Below are 20,550 nucleotides of genomic sequence, written 5' to 3'. Positions count from 1 at the left end.
CGATCTCCTTATTCTGTAAATTCCAGACAAGTTTAATGAATTCTATTTTCAAACAATTACATTTTTTTTATTTGGCGAAATATGTAGGATAAAGGATAGACTTGGTGAAAATGCATTAAGTACCATTTAACTCTGAATAGTAAATAATTTTTTTTAAATAAATTGTGCACTTCGTTTTATACAGGGTGTCCCATTTAAAGCCGTGATTGAAGCTTGCTCAAAAACGGTAAGTTGTATGAAAAAGTTTGAAATAAAAGTTATCCGGTAAAAAGAGGGACGTGTCATGAAGATAGTGACTTTTAGCCAAAACGTCATTTTAAGATCATTTCAAAGCAACTTTTTTTTCAAATGGCAACCCCGTTTTTTTTTACAGATCCTTGTAGACCTTCAAAAAATGAATATCCTTTATTTCACACACAATTTTTTATTAAACATTTTGCTGCAGAGATATCCCTGATTTTTGTCCAATTTTTGAGATAGTCGAAATTATTGCATTTTTTTCTAGAAAAGTTTAGCTATGCATATTCTGTTTAAAATTCATAACAATCTATCTAATCAAATCTTTCTAGTCAAAAAAAATATTTCTATGAAAAAAAAATTAATTTGCCAAATTAATTTAAAATCCTGATTTGAGAAATTTATGGGAGCAAATGTTCAAAAGAATGTCCTTCCTGCTTCAAATACGTTTCAACTTTTATTCGAAAAGAATTGTTTACTCTGCGCAACACCTCCCCGTTTATCAATTCACACGAATTTTCAATTCTCCTTTTCATGTCGTCTGCAGCTGTTGGTACTTCTGTCTTTTAAAAAACCCTTGAGGAAAAAATCTGGTAAGGTCACGTTCAGCGACCTAAAAGGCCAGTTCACTGGATCACCCCGTCCAATCCATCGATCTGGATACATTTCATCCAGAACCTCACAAGACATTCTAGAAAAATGAGCTGAATAGCTGTCATGCTGATACCACATCATCCGTCTAACCGTAAGCGGAACGTTATCTTACAATTCCGAAAGATTATTACGCAAGAAATTGCGTTACATTTCTCCATTTAAGTTTCCTTTAATGAAAAAAGGTCCAATTAAGTATTCCCCAATAAGACCGCACCATACATTCACTGACCATGGTCTTTGATGTTCAACTTTTCTAAACCAATATGGGTTTACAGCACTCCAAAAATGTAGATTATGGCGATTCACTGCACCATGATGCAGTGAATGTGGATTCATCCGAAAACAAAACATTGGAGAAGAAATTTGCATTTTAATTTAATTGCTGCCTTGCCTAATTACCAAAATTTACTCGATTTCCAAAATCAGTTCCATGGAATTCCTGATATAAAGAAATGTGGTAAGAATGGTATTTATTCACCTTCAAAATTTTTTGAACACTTGTCTTTAATATTCCTGAGTAAGTAGCAATTTGACAACTTACATGAAGATCGAAGGCAACAGCTACAAGAACTGCTATTTGATTGCCTTCATGTGTTGTACTTCAGGAGCGATTGCGTTTTTTTGTTTCCAATGTTTTCGTTTGTTTGAAATTTTTAATGACACTGTTGAAAATCGTCCAACACGAAACTCTCATCTGGAAACCTTTCAGTATAAAGTTCTACTGCCCAACTAACATTTCTTCCAGCTTCTCCATAAATAAAAACCATTTCTAATTTTTCATTCAAAGGGTAGCGATCCAATTCAATTATTGAATTTTGAAATGAAAAAAATAATTTTTACACAACAATTAGATTGATTGTCGAAAAAAGAATATCGATTTCCTGTAGACTTTGTTATAAGGTAAACTCTAATAAAAAGATTTTTTTTCATAGAAATATATATATTTTTTGATTAGATAGAAGGATTGTTATGTGTTTTAAATATAATATGCACAGCAAAACTTTTCTTAAAAAAAATGCAATAATTTCGACTATTTCAAAAATTAGACAAAAATCAAGGATAATTTTGCAGCAAAACGTCTAATAAAAAAATTGGTGAAATAAGAGATGTTCATTTTTTGAAGGTCTACAAGGATCTATAAAACAATACGGGGTTGCCATTTGAAAAAAGTTGCCCTTGAAATGACCTTAAAATGATGTTTTGGCTAAAAGTCACTATCTTCATGACGTGTCCCCCTCTTTACCTGACAACTTTTATTTAAAACTTTTTTTCATACAACTTACCGTTTTTGAGTAATCTTCAATCACAGCTTTAAATGGGACACCCTCTATAGAGGTACTTTATTTCAGTCAATTTAAATGAAGCAAGAATAAAGTAAACATTTATTCTCAAAAATAATCACCTTATAACACTTATTTATATTTCTAATCTATGGTATAAAAGTTTTATAACTCTCTATTTTATATCACCTTAATATCCCAATAAAATCCAAGGGACCGTTAATATTCGTAATAAAAATTTCAGCGGTTGTATGGGTGCTTTTATATTTCGATCCAAAATATGGAACATTGAAAATTGTATATAAGATTCAATGTCCAACATTTTTCTTAAAACTATATTCCACTCTTTTCACGAATTTAGAGACTATTCTTTGCTTTAAATTACAGGGTATAAAAAATGTCAAATAAATAAAGGTCTACTGTGAAATTAATAAATTAAATAATAAAACAGATTGAAACCAATACCGAAAAAAATACATATGTGGCAAACGAGAGGAGTCGAAAACTGGGCTTGTGTTTTAGGTAATTGCCACCGTGATTACTCTATATCTGGCACTATAAAAATAGCTTAAAAACTTCTGAAATGTCACCAAAATAGAATAAAAATTGTTCATAAATTTCCAAGATACACATATTAGTCGCAGTTAATAAATAAAATTTCAATGGAATCCGTTACTTATGCAAATAATTGTAAAAAATCAGAGATTAGTGCCTAATTGGTGCCAAATTGGCTCAAGTTAACTCACTTTTTTGGCATCATTTCGAAAATTTCTTAAATTTTTGGAGATAATATATTATGATGTATTGTCTTGCGATTCAAGCACCTCATTTTCGGCGAATACAGTGATTTTCCAACCTTACATCTTTTGTTGACCACTAATGTACTATTAAAAAATGCCAGAGGCGGATCTAGGACATAGTTTGTTTGAGCTGTAACAAACTAGATATAAAAATTTATTAAGCCAAAATCCTGTAAGTATTATGTCATAATACCTATAGGACGCTTAATTAAATTACACTTATAAAAATTCTACTTTTTAATATACATACCCGAATGTAAACTGCTCGAATTTTCAAACCTCTTTTTACAAAGATTGTTACAAATTCATTATTTTTACTCTTTATATTATGTTTGCACATAACTTTTACTTCACCACATAAACGTTTTATATTATTGTGCTCTCATATGTGATCATCCACAGGTTCTTGAACTACGTGTATTGTAATTTTAATGATTTTAAACAAATATTTTAAATAAACCCCTGCACTTAATCCAGTTTGAACTAGAGAATTTTGGCAAAGCAATGTTATTTCCAATTCTCAAAATAACACGTAAGTAGCGAGAAACTTTGTAGAGGTATTTAAGTATGCAGTGTTCTGTGTCTAAGATCAAATATAGTTAACGCATTGCATCTAATGAGAATAAAATTATATGAAAAGTAGTAGGGACAAAAACCATCAATTTCTTCAAATTAAATCAGAAAAACTTTGTAATTTTTCTTGGACCTGTGGAACGCACAACCACATAAAACTCAATTTTTACGTTTTGATGGATTTTTATGGTTTTTTTTACGTCTAGTGGCACAGCCTCGTCAATGTCGATGCTTTATAAAAATACATTGAAATTAATACGTAGGTATACCAGAAATTTGTACCGAAAATAAATAATTACCAACATGAACAAAAAATGTTAATGGATTTTCTGCTCGAGAAAAAAATATATCAGTTTTTTGGCAGAAGTTTTCTTGCGTAAATCAGTGTCCGATTGGAAGTATTGCGTTATGTTAAAAAAAGAATGACTGTGAATAATTTAGTGGTGAAATTTTAACTGACATATAACATAACGTTAGTGAGTATAATGTTATGACCTCGCAAATTCTTCAATAGACTGATAAAATTAACTAAAAAAAAGCTACTCGAAGTGACTATTATACTCGCATAATTAGTATTGAAAAGAACGTCAAGTGGGTTTACGTGAGTTCTGTTTTTGTCATAGGATGAGTAGCTTCAATCCAGAAATAATTTTTGTGACGTCAACTTGAGTTTATTTTCGTAACATCATATATTGAACTCTGGACGAAATCACATATTTTACAAACAAAACTCTTTTTTAATTCATTGATTCTAAAATGGCGTCTATTACCATGTAAGCCTTGTTTGGTGTAAAACCCGTTTAATTTTGTACGAAAGTGCATCATGAAAATAGACAAAGAACGTTTTAATATAAATTTTTGCGGAAAAAAAATTTATAATTTTGTTGAATGATGTCAGGATAAACCGCTATTTGACATTATAATTTTAAAAAAATGGTGTCAGTAATAAATTAATACAGACTTTTTTTTATTTTTCGTACATAAATGCGAAATCAAAATAGAGGCTGTTTCTTGACAATCCTAGTATTTGTGCCAAGTCGCAAGAACAAGGAAACTATAAGAAGTAGAAAGATTTTTTTTAACGAGCTTTATTTGAATTTTTCTTTGTCTCAGAAGTTTTCAAATCGGTGTTGTCACAAAAAGTAGCTTTTCTGGATTTCTTACCTTCGTTATGTTTTAAAAAGGTGCACCCCTCTGGGTTTGCAATAATTTTCACCTAATTTCTTCCAAGAAAAACGACAGTGAAATAAAAATTGAAATTATTTTCACAGTCCCGGATATACTTAAAATAAAATTAGCGATTATATGTGTGATTGCCTTGATAAGAACGCGACGACGTCCAAGTTGAATAGTAGTTGAATAATATATAGAGATAAAACGCAGAAAAAGGAGAAAATTCTATATTGCAAATTCAAGATGTAAGGACAGATAATATCGGACATTGTCCTACATTTACGGATGGGGGAACGAGAAGCAAATAGCCGTGTTGTGCCGGAGTACTAAAAATTTCATGCACTAGATGTAGCATTTATCTATTTTTTTTATTCAAAACTTATTTAATTTATTCTACAATAGATGAAAGTGTCCAATATGACTTTGAGGTAACGTATCATCAAATGATCCACAGGATGGCCAAAAGCCTTTAGGATAGTCCAAACGCCTTAAGAACATTGCTACGTCATCGTTTTTGCAGATATTTAAATGGTAATATTATGACGTAACGGTGTTCTTCTTATTTAACAATTATGTATTTTAATATAAATTTTAATGCAAAAAAAACAGGCAATTGAGAACTAATGTGGCTACTCTTATGACGTTTTGAGGTTTCTCTTGTGACGAATGGGTATAATAACTGTTGGCGTCAGACTTTAAATATTCGGGCCGTCACTCATTTTCACTTACATCTGCGTGTGTAACATAATTTGCGTGCACAACTATCTAGTTCAAACCGTCCAACAAATAGCATTATATTTTCATATATGTTACCTTTAAGTTTCAATATATATTTATGAGTCAATGAGTCAATATCAAACAAAAATAAACGAAATAGTGGCAATGGCACTGTTTAATGTTCTAGCTGGTGGTTATTTTTAAACTAGCGAGTAACATATTTTACCGACATTTAAAGCCAAACCTCTCTGTTCATACGCCAAATCTCTCTGTTCATACTCCTATATCTGGACTTCTTATATAATAGACTTCATTTTATAACTGTTTCGTTAAAATAACAAATCGTAAATTTCAACCGCAAGGTTTATGGCATTGTTTGACCTAAAACCACTTGAACCGAATTATATTTTACATTTTTAATGTTATAGGAAAATAGCAGAGACGGCTCAATATATGAATACGTAGCATAATCAATATGAACAAATCTCGTTGAAGTTAAAACAGGACCAAAATTTAATTTTTTAATTTCATATATTGAATAAATTGCTGGTTAGTATGCTGCATTAGTTCAAATATTGTAAGCTTAACATTGAATCGTCCTATGTTAGATGATGATATTGAAGCCGGTCCTGTTTTATAATCACAATCGGATGTTCGATGTACAGATCATGAATCTACTTTTACACTTATTGCTGAGAAATTAAGTTCCAAACCGTAGTAAAAGGAAGTCAGATCTTCACCTATTAATAGAATATCTGATATTATTTACATTGGAGGTTATGACTCAAAAAATGGTAATTTGCTAGTTTCAGGAGTATGATGTAAACCCAGAAGCTTAGATACAATTAAAGTTAATTTCTAGTAAATTTTAGATGTAAAAAAAACTAAAATATTTTTCGTGATTGAGCTGTATTTGATGTAAGCGAATATCACCGGCTTATTATCGAAAGGTAAACCATAACACTGCAGCACTGGAGACAGCCAAACAGCTTCTGGAAAATAAAAAAAGGAAAAAAATTAATCTTGAATGGGAAATACTAACAATCAAATTATTAATGTATCAATTTATCGATACAAATTAAGGGAGTATTCTTCGATGAAAACAAGACGGTAGAGCGTATGAGCGAGGACGCCGCAAGTCAATCAGGAACTGTTTAATAAAAACAGCCGAAAACATCACCAAACAAAAATATCCAATTCCACTACATATTTACAATGAATTCTGTGTGATGCTACCGGAACTATGCTCCTATTTCCAGGAGTTTCTTTTCCTACAGGCAAAAATGCAGTTAATGCACAGAGTAAATTCTATATTCAGATTACAGCATTTTCTACATTCGTGGAAAAAGGCTGTTGTCATATTTCCCCCAATATCAGGAAAATACCCCAAATTGCCTTTCTCATATTGCCATATCTCTCTCTTAAAAATATTCAGTCTAAAGTTGTTGAAAGACTATCTTCCCCGTCAACGAAAAATTACCTTATCGATTGTGCCTGATCGACAGTTTGAATCTAGGTCTACATACAATATAACACTACAAGCCGCACGTATTATGAAATACGCATTTCATAATTTCAATCGCAAAATTGTTATTGCTGGACCTGGAGAAAGATTTCGATACGGTATGGCATGCTGGCCTAATTTACGAATTGGCAGTAATCCATAATTATTAATTAAGAGGTATAAACTAGGCATAATACATGAAAGTTGGCATGTACCAAAATTTCCTCAATATTTTCTACAAGAAATTTTAAGATTGAGAACGAGCCTAAGTCTACGTTCAATTTGCGTAGATAAAAAAAACTTGTTCTTGGTGCCTGAGTATAGACATAAGAGCCCCGAATCGCTGAATGGAACCATGAATAAGAGCATCAAAGCAAAACACCATTTTCATTGAAGTGCACTAAATGTAGGATGTAGGCCACGAGTATCAAATTTTAGTCTATATGTATGTGTAGGCTGCATAATATTGACTGACACTTGCACACATACTGGTGCACCTGGTATACAGTGAAATACTGCTTGCAGCTGCCAATAATACCGAAATTTCAAAAATGCATTCCGAAGTCACCTATCGATTGCGGCGTGCGTGTTTTATTTTAGAATTTCAAGCTATAGCCGTTTCCTTAACATAAAAAAAGAATTTTTACTTATATGTATTCTCAAATTGATTGATGAACTGAGATAGCCTCAAAATATTCATATTATCATTGGAATATGGGGTATTTAGTACTAAAATCACAAAATTTGGTTCAAAATTAAAGCGGGATCTCGGAATGGGGCACATCACTAGATTCACCACTGACTGTAAGATGAGGCTATGCAATTTTAAAAATATGCATTCAAAGCCTATAAAAACTTAGGTGTACACATCACAATTTTCTTAAAGTAAGAACCGACTATAAGATCAAATGAAAGAAAACTATTAGGAAAATTGTTGGATCTTGACAGATCTCTTTAATAGGCCAATGATTTTTAGAGCTTGATCGTTAGGTGTTACAAAAGTTCTATGCGATACGAAAATTTTACGTTTTAATATAATTTAAACACAGGAGGTATAAAATGCAATTCAAATAAAAACCAGCAACCTAAAAAAAATCAAAGTCTTACCGAAAAAGAACAAAAAATCAAAAGAAAAAAAGCGCACAATTACCTATTCAAGAGCTAACAAAAGAAGGCAAAATATCCTAAAATTTTACAAAAAAAAAGATCTATACAGAAATAGAAAAAAGCTAAACTCGAAATTGTGTTCGGTCAAACGTAGCACTATAGGTTTTAATTGGTGACAATTAATGGGGTCTCCCCGGTTGATGTAAATTTCAAGCCTTAAGATAATTTGCTAAGGTTATTGATCCTTAAGCTAGTAATTCGGAATATAGAATATTTATAATTTAATGTGCATATTGTTTCGATATGCTTTGAAAAAATAATAGGAAACTACTATAATACTTACACAAAAATTACCCTGATGCCTGCAGAGTGTCTGAGAGGGTGATATTTACTAATCCGGTACTCAGAATCATTTGTATTGAAATGCGTCAAAATTCTTCTGGCACTAAAATATAAGATAATCATGGCAAGATTTTTTTAGTTTTCCAATTTAACATAAGATAATCATAAATGGAAAATAATTTGTGATCATAAAATTAGAATATATGATTTATAATTTGTTAAACCCATGCCTGAGAAAAGAAAGGGAATTTTCTTAACGATGAAAATTACTCATAAGTCCGGTAATTTTTTTCTAAAACAAAATCCGTATATCCTTTTTCTCAAAGATTGTGAACTCAAAATTACCTACAAAGACAACTTAATAACCCTTACCCTTGCCACTTCTTGAAATTTATCTGGCAATCATCGGCAAAACAAGCAATATATTTGAACTTAAATGAGAATTAATCAAGTTCAGCAAACACAGAGCTGGCAGTGGTTTCGATTATTTGATTAAAATTCTTTCTTGATGTGCCAAAGTAAAAAAGCCTTTTTATTGGGCGTCGATCTGAATTTTTAAATATGCGATGGCGGTTTTTATAGTGGTAAATATCCCAGCAGCACATAGATGAAATAAAAAGTTGGCAAGATCAATTAGTTCACATAAATTTTTCAGCGAAAAATAAAACACTGAGTACACGAGGTGCATCTACGTCACAGCTGAACAGCAGGTTGAGTTGTGTCAGCATATTTAGAGGTTTTCTTATTAATAGGTTTTAATTTAGGTTGGTATTGAGGATTCACACACATACTTTGTGCAAAGGATGATAAATTTTTTGATAATTGTGGATTATACGTATGAATTTTAAATAGATCAATTTAAATGAACAGTATAATTATTAGTAAAGCGCTCTAAATATACCTCGCAATAAATTTAGCAACCTTCACGTTCCTTCGCAGACTTTTCTGTGGGATATTTATCTGCGAAAATAACGATTAGAAAAATTAATTGAAAATGTCATGCATTGTTTAAATTTACCTATAAATATTTAAATTAAAGCACATAATTCTCCATTGACCAAAAAAAAAAGAAAAAAATGTGAGACAAGTCAATAAAACCAGATAACTAAACATCTAACAGGGACAAATTCGGAGCTTTCGTTAAACATTTGTAATCAACGAAAGTAAAAATGTTTTAAAACAGCAATGAAAATTATTGAAAATTAGAGTCGAACTTCCAATTGTATAACAGTCCAGCTATGACAAATTATCTTTTGAAACGTCGGCATTGTGTCGTAATAGCGATCCCGCAAGACACGGGGGAATCTTATTTAAAGCTGTAACTACGTAGAGCGTGGGAAAATTGTCTCGATTCCAATCCACTTAAATATAAATATTTGACGCATTCGAAAGCCCGGGAAAATTTTCCAGAACTTTAGAGAATTTTCCGTTTAGAGACGATGAAACAAGTGGCTAATGATATTAATAATTAATGAATTAATTAGAAGTTATAAGGGTATTTATGGACCTTGATCTTGGCCCGCCATAACTAAAATTGCAGTCGTCTGAACGTTAGCTCCAAAAAAATAGAGCAATCTTTGATCTAGCACACACCTGTTGAATAATTAATAATATTGAATAACTTAAACCTAAATATACCTATTTCTCATTGAACTTATTTAAATCTAAACAGATTTGCGTTGATCTAATTTTGCCACCATTTAAAATATGAAGACACAGTAAAACATACTTCAAAATTATTACGAAAGATTACTTACTTTGCATAGTTGTCGATTGCTATAAGGGCTCGATATTTCTGATATGGGAGTCTTTTAATTTCTACAAATCCATATGTACTTAAAAGAGCAGTAACCTAAAAGAAAAGATTATACAGTGTAGAAGCTTTGGATGGAACAGTTCATATAACTAAGATGCCGAACATATGCAGCCAAAATCCTCGGGCACATTGATTTTTATTTGATGGTAAATTCATGTATACAGAGTAGTCCAAAAAGCAAGTACGACCACCAACTTTGTTTTTTCAAATGGAAACACCTATTTTTCATTTCATTTTTGAATTTTACGCAAAATTCTAAGTATGTTTCAAGTACCATGTCCTATACCTAAACGCAACAGGTCTCGAGAAATTTACGATTAAACATATCAAAAAATAAAACTTTTGAATTCTTTTAAAATTTCTTTGGTCCTAAAAAGGACCGATTTAATACACAAAATAAAATAACAAGCAACAATTAAATTAAATGTTCAAATTGGATCCCACCTACTTCTTGACAGTAAGCAAGACGATGAATGAACTTCTGTTTGACATTTTTGAAATATTGCTGGGGTAATTGTTCTTATTTCATTAAGGATTCATTCTTTTAATGCTTCGATAGTTGCTGATTGATTAAAATATACCTTACTCTTAAGATATCCCTATAGAAAATAATCTAAAGGCGTGAGGTCAGGTGATCGTGCCGGCCATTCAATTACCCCTCATCTTTTAATCCAGCGTTCAGGAAAATGCCATTTAAATAAGCCCTAACATCGTGGCAATAAGGGGATGTTATTTTGTATTAAGTCGGTCCTTTTCAGGACCAAAGAAATTTTTAAAGAAATCAAAACTTTTAGTTTTTGATATGTTCAATCGTAAATTTCTCGAGACCTGTTGCGTTTACGTATAGGACATGGTACGTGAAACACACTTAGAATTCTGCGTAAAATTCAAAAATGAAATAAAAAATAGGTGTTTTTATTTGAAAAACAAAGTTGGTGGTCGCACCTGATTTTTAGACTACCTTGTATACATGAAATACCATAAAAAAAACTGCAAGAAAAAATAAAAATCGACGTGTCCGAGGATTTCGGCCGTATATGTGGCATCTTAATTATATGGATTCTTTCATCCAAAACTTCCACACTGTATATGTATAGTGGGGTGCTAGTTAGGACGCTAAATGAAAATATTATGATCCCAGAGTTCGATTATTGAATCAAAATTAATATATCAATCATCACATACAGAACATCATTGGACGAAAAAATACTGGTAGAATTAACTGAAAAACTTTTATACCGCAAAACTGTAAACGACAGACAGGTCCATTAAGCCGATTAGCCATTCAGACACTTATTTTGTAGAAGTTGCATGAGCACGGCATTCATGAATCGGGAAATGGCTACTTTCCGACATAGATGTTATATTTTTTTCTTCTCCTTTTAAAAATGCATCTTCTAGCTATTTGATTCACTTCCAAAAAGTTTTATACCGGGTGCCCAAAATTAGTATAAAAGATTTTAACAATGATTAATAAGTGTTCAGAAATAGATTGTTATTAATTTCAGAATGTAGTTAAGTGAATCGCAATATTTTCATTACGAATAAGAAATTACGAAAAGAGGCTGCTAAAAGAATGAATGCATCTCATAGGTAAATATTAAAAAAATAATTTTGCTTGTTCGCAAACTAATATGCGTTATAGTGAAATTGAAAGTAGGCAATTTATCAAAAAGCAATTGGCATATGATCCAAGTGGCAGTCTGATAGTGATGTCGATTTTCAATACTATTGTGTATCTATCTAGTAAGTACCTAGTAATCTCTACCTAGTTGTTGAGCAATAATTTAGAATATTTTTTGTTTTGATTACAATGATTACTTCGAGTTTCGCTAAATGTTCCGGTATAAGGCATCAGAGTTTATAATATGTAGTAACGGTATCGGCTTAGGTCATGTAGAATGAAATTTGGGAAAATCTTCATTTCAAAAAAATATCACACATAGTCAACATAAATAAACAAGACTAACTAAGAATTAACAAAAAGTAGTCGTAATTTATTCAAAAATACGAATATATTTAATATTGAAAAATGACAACACCAGATTCTTATGACGACATTGTCAAGTAATTACCTGAAATAATACCTAATATGAAGGAGTAGAAATGACGTGGTAAAAATGCCTGAACTAAAACTGCGTGCGAAATTGAGCATTACACTTTTTGCATATTCAAACTCCACATTTAACACACTTGGTCTTCTTTGTCGAATTATATTGTTCATCTAAACATTTACTTTTTATATTGTTTGGTATTGGTTCCAGTAAATGTGATTCTCGCATATTGTTCCGGGAAGCGCATATCCACGAAGCTATTATAAGTGCCAAAAGCTGGAAGCTCGTAAATAAGTTATTACAATAAAATTTGGAATATAATTTGGATTTATCGTCTGGCAATTCATCTAGTTCATAGCGAAAGGTATAGGACAAGGCGCAAAAATTTTGTAATAGTCCTTGTCGGATTTGGCATCAAATCCTTGGTACATGTTGAAGTTTACGAGATTCCGCTTATAGTGTAATATGTAGTAAACTAAATACGTCAATAATTGGAAGAACTATCGAAAAAAATGATAACTTATAACAATGAATCTTTCTTTTATCATCACAGTTCTATCAGGTGTCAGAATTCAGTCACAACTGCAATTCAGGACACTCTGTATAGAACTACTGCTAAAATTAAATTATTTTAAGAGGCTTAACAGAAGTTTTTATAAATTGGAAATAATTAGGCAACTTTTTCTTTTTTCGCTGACAATGTTTTCCTTCCATTCCTTGTCATCAGAAACAAAAACCTACAACTAAATCGCTCTTGTTGTAGAGTGCAAAGTGGCAAATTATTTTCGAAAAGACCTTCACAAACTGGTATTTTTAGCGAGAGACAATTTGCGAAGCCAGGAAAAAATAATAGATACGAGTTTGCAGCTGCTTTCCATTTTCCTTATATAATTTGAGAACGCGCATATTTATTTTGTCTGGGGACGAAGTAAGGACTCGTCATGTTAATTTTGGTACGAGTCGAAATTATGAGTCGCCTAGACCTACCTATTAAATTATTGTACACAAATAATAAAATATTTTTGAGCTATTAACGAACGTGGTGTCGAGCTTTTTCAACTAAAACATATCAATAATTAAGATTAATTCATTCATATCTACGCAGGTGCCTTTTTGCTAAAATTATTTCGTTGTATTACAGAAATAATTCCAGTAAGTTCCAATTTGTTGCTATATAGATTAATAAATAGAAGAGAGAAAGTGGAAGAGTCGGAAGAGAGACAGGGAGGGAGGGAGGGAGGGAGGGAGGGAGAGAGAGAGATTTTATTTTAGTTATAAAAAAATCCTTTAAATTCGAAAAGACCTCACAAAACACTTCAATAGCCCAAATCTTACCTGTGCAACGTTGACGGGTCTATTTTTAAGAGATTCGATGACTAATTTCGGGGGCCTATTAGACTCCGGATCAGCTTTATCCAAATTCTGCGGCATAAACAAAATTAAATTTAACATAACAATAAATCATGAATATATTATACACCAAAGTTGTGAAGAACATTATTATGGCTCGAAAACCAAGTCTAAATCGATCTAAAAGGTGAGGGTCATAAATATTTCACAACCACGATGCATATATGATTTTTTCGACTATAAGATCTAAGTAAATTCTATAAAATTACAATAAATTTATCTAAATTAAGATTTAATTAAATTCAAAACATTAAAAAACAACTTGATTTAATAATATCGTATCGAATCATATCAGCAGTGATGCAACATTTAACCTGATCATTCGTTTCCATGGCAACCATTAAACAATAGTGGGAATTACAACGCATTAATGCGGATTATCCCACTAGGTGAATAATGAACCACATATGTGGCAATGGTTTTATAAAAAAGGTAACAAGTCAAGCAATACACGCAATAATGATGTTTTCTGAAGCTACTAACGAAAAAAAAAACATTATTGATAAATGCAATGAAAAACTCGCGATCCTATTTCTGAGGGCATAATAAAAACGAACATTGAAAAGAGTTCTATGAATAATATCAAGAATAAAGGAATTACTTACAATGTAGGAAGTGGACCCTCGAATAATATTAATTCTATTTTTGTACTGCTCTAATCCAGCAATTAGCTCACTAGGAACAAATCGCTTCGAAGATGGATATTTTTGGTAAATATTCAAATGTGCTAACCTAACGAAGACATAGCCAGTACAAAATGAGTCCCATCCTGCGTTGTGAAAATGATCGTATTCCAGCTGAGGGTCATCCATTTCTATAGCTGGAGAGTTGGTGGCCAAAACCCTTCCAAATCCGTTTTTAAAATAATTGAAAATAATATTTAAACCTACAAGATATTGTTTAATAAACTTTACACTTCACCGTTGCCAATAATGAAAATACCGTTATCAATCCATTGTTTCTCCTTAGGAAGCATGGGTTTTAACTCATAAGAAATGGATTTGGTATCAAAAATATTAGGAAGAAGTTTTGATATTAATTTTTTAAAATCAAGATATTTTTCTGGCAAGGCAGTTTCAAAGTTGCCCACTATGAGTAACAAATCTTGAAAGACATTGTGCCCCACTATAGGCTTTTTCAATTCCACAAGCAATCTGAACACCTTTGAGAACCCCAGTAAATTATCAATTGTTTCATCTTCCAAGCAATACTTCGAATTTAATTTGCTATATTCCTCTGGTGAGACTTTTTTAACAACAAACTCTCCATTCTCCATATAGGTCCAAAGATTTTTACACATACTTCGAAACGTTTTGTGAACGAAAAATACAATTTCTTCATTGCTACACCCTTCAGTGCAAACTTTTGGTAAAACTAAAGTAGTACCAATTGGAGCTTCGGCATACCAATTTTTGACCTGGTTAATCTGTCTGTCAATGATCTCTTCCAATGCGTTTTTACATGAGTTGTTAATCTCGGACACTTCATCGGTGGACATTTTATCTCTGAGTCGAAGCTCTTGATCTCGATTCATAAAAGGAATACCGTCATATGCGAACTGAAATCCAATTTATAAGCTATCTGCTTGACGTAGTTTATTATGTCTCGCAACATACCTTATTGAAATCAAAATTATACAGTCTCAAGAAGTTTATTGTGCCTGTTTGCATATAAAAGCTTCTATGAATGTATTGAAAACTGGCAGGTTGGACGTAAAATGTGTATACTTTTCCTAAGTAACTATTTTTCTTAGGGTCAAAGCTAAAAGCAGTTAGTCCAACTTGTAATGGAACTACTGCACTTAAGTTAGCATTTAACTTCGAATATCGTTCTGATGGTGTGTCAAATATACTAAAATATAATAATTGTTGCTATAAATAAATTAATATATGTTATAATAAATTAGCAGAATGTGTGAAAAATGGTACTGGGTAGGTTCCAGAAGTGTAATTAAAATGGCAGGCACTAGTAGGAGGAAAAGATGATATAAAATCACTCAGTCATCAAAATTGTTTGAATTCTCACAGTCAGAGATCTTTTAAGCTGTCTTCAGTAATGAGAAATTTCCACGAAACGTACTCAGAACTATTTAAATGAATGATGATAGACACTTAAAATAAATTTTAGCCAATGTGATTATTATTTGGACAGGCCTAAACATTATTATGCAAATTACGTAAATGTGTTTCAGAATATATAAGTACCTAGCTTTCTTGTTAGGGAGTGGGTCCAAGGCACTAAATTCTGCATCAATGCTGCAGAATTTTGATTCTTGCAACTTCTTCTTGATTTCAGGATAGAGAAACTTAAAATTTCGCGAGTTTACTTCACACATTTTGAAGTAAATTTCTGATATAGGTGGGTCAGATACTTATCAGTTCCTAAAACAAAAATCAGCATTCGTACCAATTAAAATCCTGTGAAGAAACATTGAAAATAGTGTAGCATTATGTAGGAAGATTACTCTGCATTTATTAAGGCAAAACATGGCCTCAGTATTGCTTTCAGTTTTATAGAAATTAAAAAAAATTCCTAAATTTCTACTATAGTCAGTATGATCATTAAAAAGTCTTAATAATTGAATCAACTAAAGATTCACACTTCACGGCACCACCACCAAGTTTTTTTTGCATCGAAAAAATCACTACCAAAAATAGAATTATTATATTATACATATATATTTATTTCTTTTATAACAGATTGAAACAAATCATCCTAGCGATATTTCCAATACAATCTATATTACAAGTATTTACTTTTACGCAGTAAAGAGGAACACATTTTTATTTATATACATATGTATATTATTTTGTGTTTTACAATTGAAAATGGAATTTATTCCATGGAAATTTAAGGCCACATCACGCAGTCATTTCTTCACAGTACACGTGCAAGGTTTAATGGATCAAGGAGGACTTCTTTATTTAAAAATCTTGTTTATCATTCAAATTTATCTTCACTTTAGCATGAATCTTTCCCGCTGTTATTTTCAAATAACATTAAATTTAATTTACATATATTTATATTACAATTAATTTAATGTAAGCCAAAGGTTGAGTTATGAATCACCATCGAAAATTAATAATTTTTATATAAAATGAATTTATTATATTATATGTATATACAGGGTGTTCCAGTTTATAATAGCAGGACTTCAACAGTCGATAGAAGATCTTTTTTTTAAATGAAAACGTTATATAAATATATATCGAAAACAATTCGGTTTTTGAGAAACGGGGTGACAAACATCAAATGTTTTTTTCATTTTTTAAAAATAATTCCCACAAATGTTAAGATACAGTGTAATAAACAGATACAGAATAATAATACTAATATAAATAATAATAATAATAATAATTACTATTATTACTAATACTAACGAAAATATTACTTAAAATAATAAAAAAATACAACTTTAGGTAACGATTTCGTATTACCAGGATAAACAATAATTGGCAAGTTGGCTATCCGCTTGTCTTTATTTTCCAAAATGGTAATTTTGTTGTCAAATCGCGTTTCAATAGTTACGTATTTTTAATCTTATTTATAATATTGATTGAGTATCTGCTATTTGAAATTGAATGAGTACATTGAGCGAATTATTAGGTCGTGTAGTATGAAATGAGTAGAATTGAATTGAAACTTTAGTCATTTTTTTTTCATATGAAATGTTTTTATTGTCAATCGAAATATGCACCACCATTATCAATACACTTCTGCCATTTAACGGGAAGTTCATTGATTCCCCTGCTGTAAAAGCCTGCAGGCCGGGAGTCGATAAACTCTTGGAAGGCAGCTTTGATAGCCTCGTCGGAGTTGAATGTTTTCCCTACCAAGAAGTTATCCAAATTTTGAAAGAAGTGGTAATCAGTGGGTGCTAAGTCGGGTGAATACGGTGGATGACGAAGAGTTTCCAATTCCAACTCCTGTAGCTTGGCCAAGGTGACTTGTGCGGTGTGTGGCCGAGCGTTGTCGTGCAACAATAGCGGTGCGCTTCGATTGACTAATCTTGGCTGCTTGGCTGGCGTCAGTTGCCTCATCATTTCGGTTAGTTACCGGCAGTAGACATCAGCCGTAATCGATTCACCAGGTTTCATGAAGCTGTGATGGATGACACCTGCGTTGGACCACCAAATGAACACCATAAGCTTCTTTTGATGAAGATTTTTTTTCGCACAATGTTTTGGTGGTTCATCTTGATCCAACCACTGCGATGAACGTCTGGTATTGTCATATAGGATCCATTTCTCATCACAAGTAACAATCCGATTTAAAAATGGATCGTTATTATACCGGCACAACAAAGAAACACAAGCTTCGAGACGTCGTTCTTTCTGTATGTCGCTCAACTCATGCGGTACCCACTTGTCCAGCTTTTTCACCTTACCAATTTCAGCCAAATGAGTCAATATTGTTTTTTTGGTTACACTGAATATTAACGATAATTCGCTTCCACCACGGCTTTCAGATAATCGTTATCCACTTGAGTTTCAGGTCGTCCACGTGGTTCATTTGTTCAGGTTAGTTCAGGTCAAAATTGCCAGAACGAAATTTCATGAACCAACGAGATACTGTTTGCTGTGAAGTGACTTCAGTACCAAACACATCATTAATATTGCGAGCCGTCTGAGCTGTTGTGGTTCCACGGTGGAACTCATATTTCATTAACACACGAATTTCACTATTTTGCATGGCTGCACAAAAATTTTTATAAAAATAAAAGTTTTCAATATTTTTTAACACTTTAAACTCTGATCGAAAGAGGAAGAATGTGCCTTTTCCACATAAAAAAGTCAAGTCCAAATATAGATTTAGAGTGAAGTTATTCGCAGTTGAATGTGGCATTTCGAGAATCTACTCATTTCATACTACACGACCTAATATTTACTGAAATAGCTGCTTTTTTGAATGTAGAATATGCCGATATTCTGTATATGTCTGGACTTTGCGACAGAAATGGTGCTGAAGCGCATCGTAAATATCATCGTCGTTTTCCAAACAGATGTCTCCCAAATGATCGTATTTTTGCAAATAACTATCGAATGATTGGTAAAAGTGGAACAGTACACAGCAGTTAACGTGACTCCTCCACATTACAACGTTAATGATAAAGAGCTTATTTTAAGAACTTTTCAGGAAGACCCTACCACGAGCATACGCATTGTAGCTGCGCGTTTAAGAATATCGCAATGGAAAGTTGGGACCGTAATGAACAAGGAACAACATCCATATCATTATACTCCGGTTCAAGAGTTGCTTGAGGACGATCCATTAAGTAGAATAGACTTCTGCAGCTTCATCTTAAATGCTGATATGAAAGATGAAACTTTCCTGAAGAGAATTTTATGGACTGACGAATCGAAGTTTGATACAGAGGATATAACTAAATTCCACAATGCTCATTACTGGGTTGAACAAAACCTATGTTTAACTAAAAATCATAATTATGAAACTAAGTTCAGTGTTAATGTCTGGTGTCTTGGTGTCATAAACAATATGGTAATCAAACCTCATTTTCTTCCAAATATTTTAAATGATCAAACAGACGAGGAGTTCCTTATTAATCATCTGCCACCACTACTCGAAGATGTGCCACTAGATATTCGTCAGAATATGATATGCCAACATGATGGGTACCTTGTTCATTATCGCCGAACTATAAGACTGTTACTGGATCACAGGTTTCCGAATCAGTGGATCGGAAAAGATCGAACGATACAATGCCTTGAAAGGAATCCCAATTTAACCTCGCTGGAGTTTCACGTATGAGGTAGGATGAAAGAGATGATTTATGCTCAAGAAGTACAGACAAGAGAGAAATTAATATGGTGGATTGAAGAATTTGTCGTAACTCTAAAGCAAACATTTTCGGCCAGAGTAACTCATGTTGAAATTAGAAAACGGGCACGTGCGTGTATTAGAAGAAGAGGGCATCACTTTCAACTTCTTAAATAATTGGAATAAAGAAAGTATTTTACAGGAAACAGACAACAATCCTTTTAAGGACTATAATATTAATAGGCATAAAGAAATTCAATAAATGCTGAAATTATTTTTACATCATTAGCTGTAAATGCACTTTTCTCAGAAACTATTGCTTCTAGCGACTTCAATAAAGTATACCTTTTTTTTCTCACCCCAAAAGACTCCCGGATACACAATTGTAATAAATTAGCTGGAAGAAATCGCAAGATATTAAAGAAAATTGATATATTTTTTTCAACTTTGACACCCTGTATTTTTGTTATTATCGATTTTGGTATGAAGGTAAGTTGGATTAAATTTAATCCTCACCTCATACTCTATCACTGCCTTAAAAGAATGTGTCGAGTTACCAAACACCCTGTATATACATATAATATTTACAATGATATTTATATTGTAATAAAAAATTTTAAAAATAATAAAATTTTTAATGTGATTTTAACGGAATGTAGGAATAAATTTCACTTTATATTGCCATAAATAATACAAGATTTCTTACCCAAAAAGGTTTTTCGCATACGAATAAGGTCTTTCTTAATTAATAATACTATTAACACTAAAAATGTTATTGCATTTATTATTTAATTACTAACTTTTTCTTAAGTTCTGGAGTTCGGTTTTAAAAAAATTCTAAATTATAGGTTATATTTGTATTTACAAATTTCTGACATTTCAATAAGGCGCTAACGTTGCCAAATGTACGCATATTGGCGTTTAAATTCTTTATGCGGTTCGGTCGGATAAAACTAACTGATTTAATTTGTTATTTAGTGATAACAAATTCACTATAAATTGGCATAATCTAACATAATGCATCTGTGTATTAAATTAATATAAATTACTAAAGAATATTTGATATGAAAAAACCTTAAAATATGTCCACACGGTTCAAGGAAAT

At 31.9% G+C, this 20,550-nt stretch overlaps 1 protein-coding gene across 3 annotated transcripts; it reads right to left on the bottom strand.

The window, feature by feature from the left end:
* Positions 1-6,326: 6,326 nt before the first annotated feature.
* LOC136413606 (pre-piRNA 3'-exonuclease trimmer-like) lies at positions 6,327-20,262 on the bottom strand. Of its 3 annotated transcripts, XM_066397283.1 has the most exons (10): positions 20,152-20,262; positions 15,872-16,048; positions 15,284-15,518; positions 14,610-15,225; positions 14,400-14,553; positions 14,273-14,342; positions 13,593-13,679; positions 10,145-10,239; positions 8,389-8,490; positions 6,327-6,426 (listed from the first exon to the last, which is right to left on the bottom strand). In XM_066397283.1, exons 2-10 carry the CDS (start codon positions 16,000-16,002, stop codon positions 6,375-6,377), a joined length of 1,542 nt encoding a protein of 513 aa, XP_066253380.1. In that variant the 5' UTR covers positions 16,003-16,048; positions 20,152-20,262; the 3' UTR covers positions 6,327-6,374. The 3 variants fall into 3 exon arrangements, 2 of the variants coding, with proteins under 2 accessions (XP_066253380.1, XP_066253379.1); XM_066397282.1 differs by having other exon boundaries at positions 14,273-14,553; XR_010752489.1 differs by lacking the exon at positions 10,145-10,239 and having other exon boundaries at positions 14,273-14,553.
* Positions 20,263-20,550: the final 288 nt, after the last annotated feature.

The sequence above is a fragment of the Euwallacea similis genome, chromosome 14 (assembly GCF_039881205.1).
Source record: "Euwallacea similis isolate ESF13 chromosome 14, ESF131.1, whole genome shotgun sequence".
NCBI classification, from domain to species: Eukaryota; Metazoa; Arthropoda; class Insecta; order Coleoptera; family Curculionidae; genus Euwallacea; species Euwallacea similis.
Note: the sequence above shows the minus strand (reverse complement) of the source record. Positions and strands in the feature narration are given on the sequence as shown.

Coding starts and splice junctions, on each gene's coding strand:
- LOC136413606 (XM_066397282.1), bottom strand. CDS start 16,002: ATGTGTGAAGTAAACTCGCGAAATTTTAAGTTTCTCTATCCTGAAATC. Junction 15,519..15,871: donor CTCCCTAACAAGAAAGCTAG/GTACTTATATAT, acceptor ATTATATTTTAG/TATATTTGACACACCATCAG. Junction 8,491..10,144: donor GCAATCGACAACTATGCAAA/GTAAGTAATCTT, acceptor CTTATATTTTAG/TGCCAGAAGAATTTTGACGC.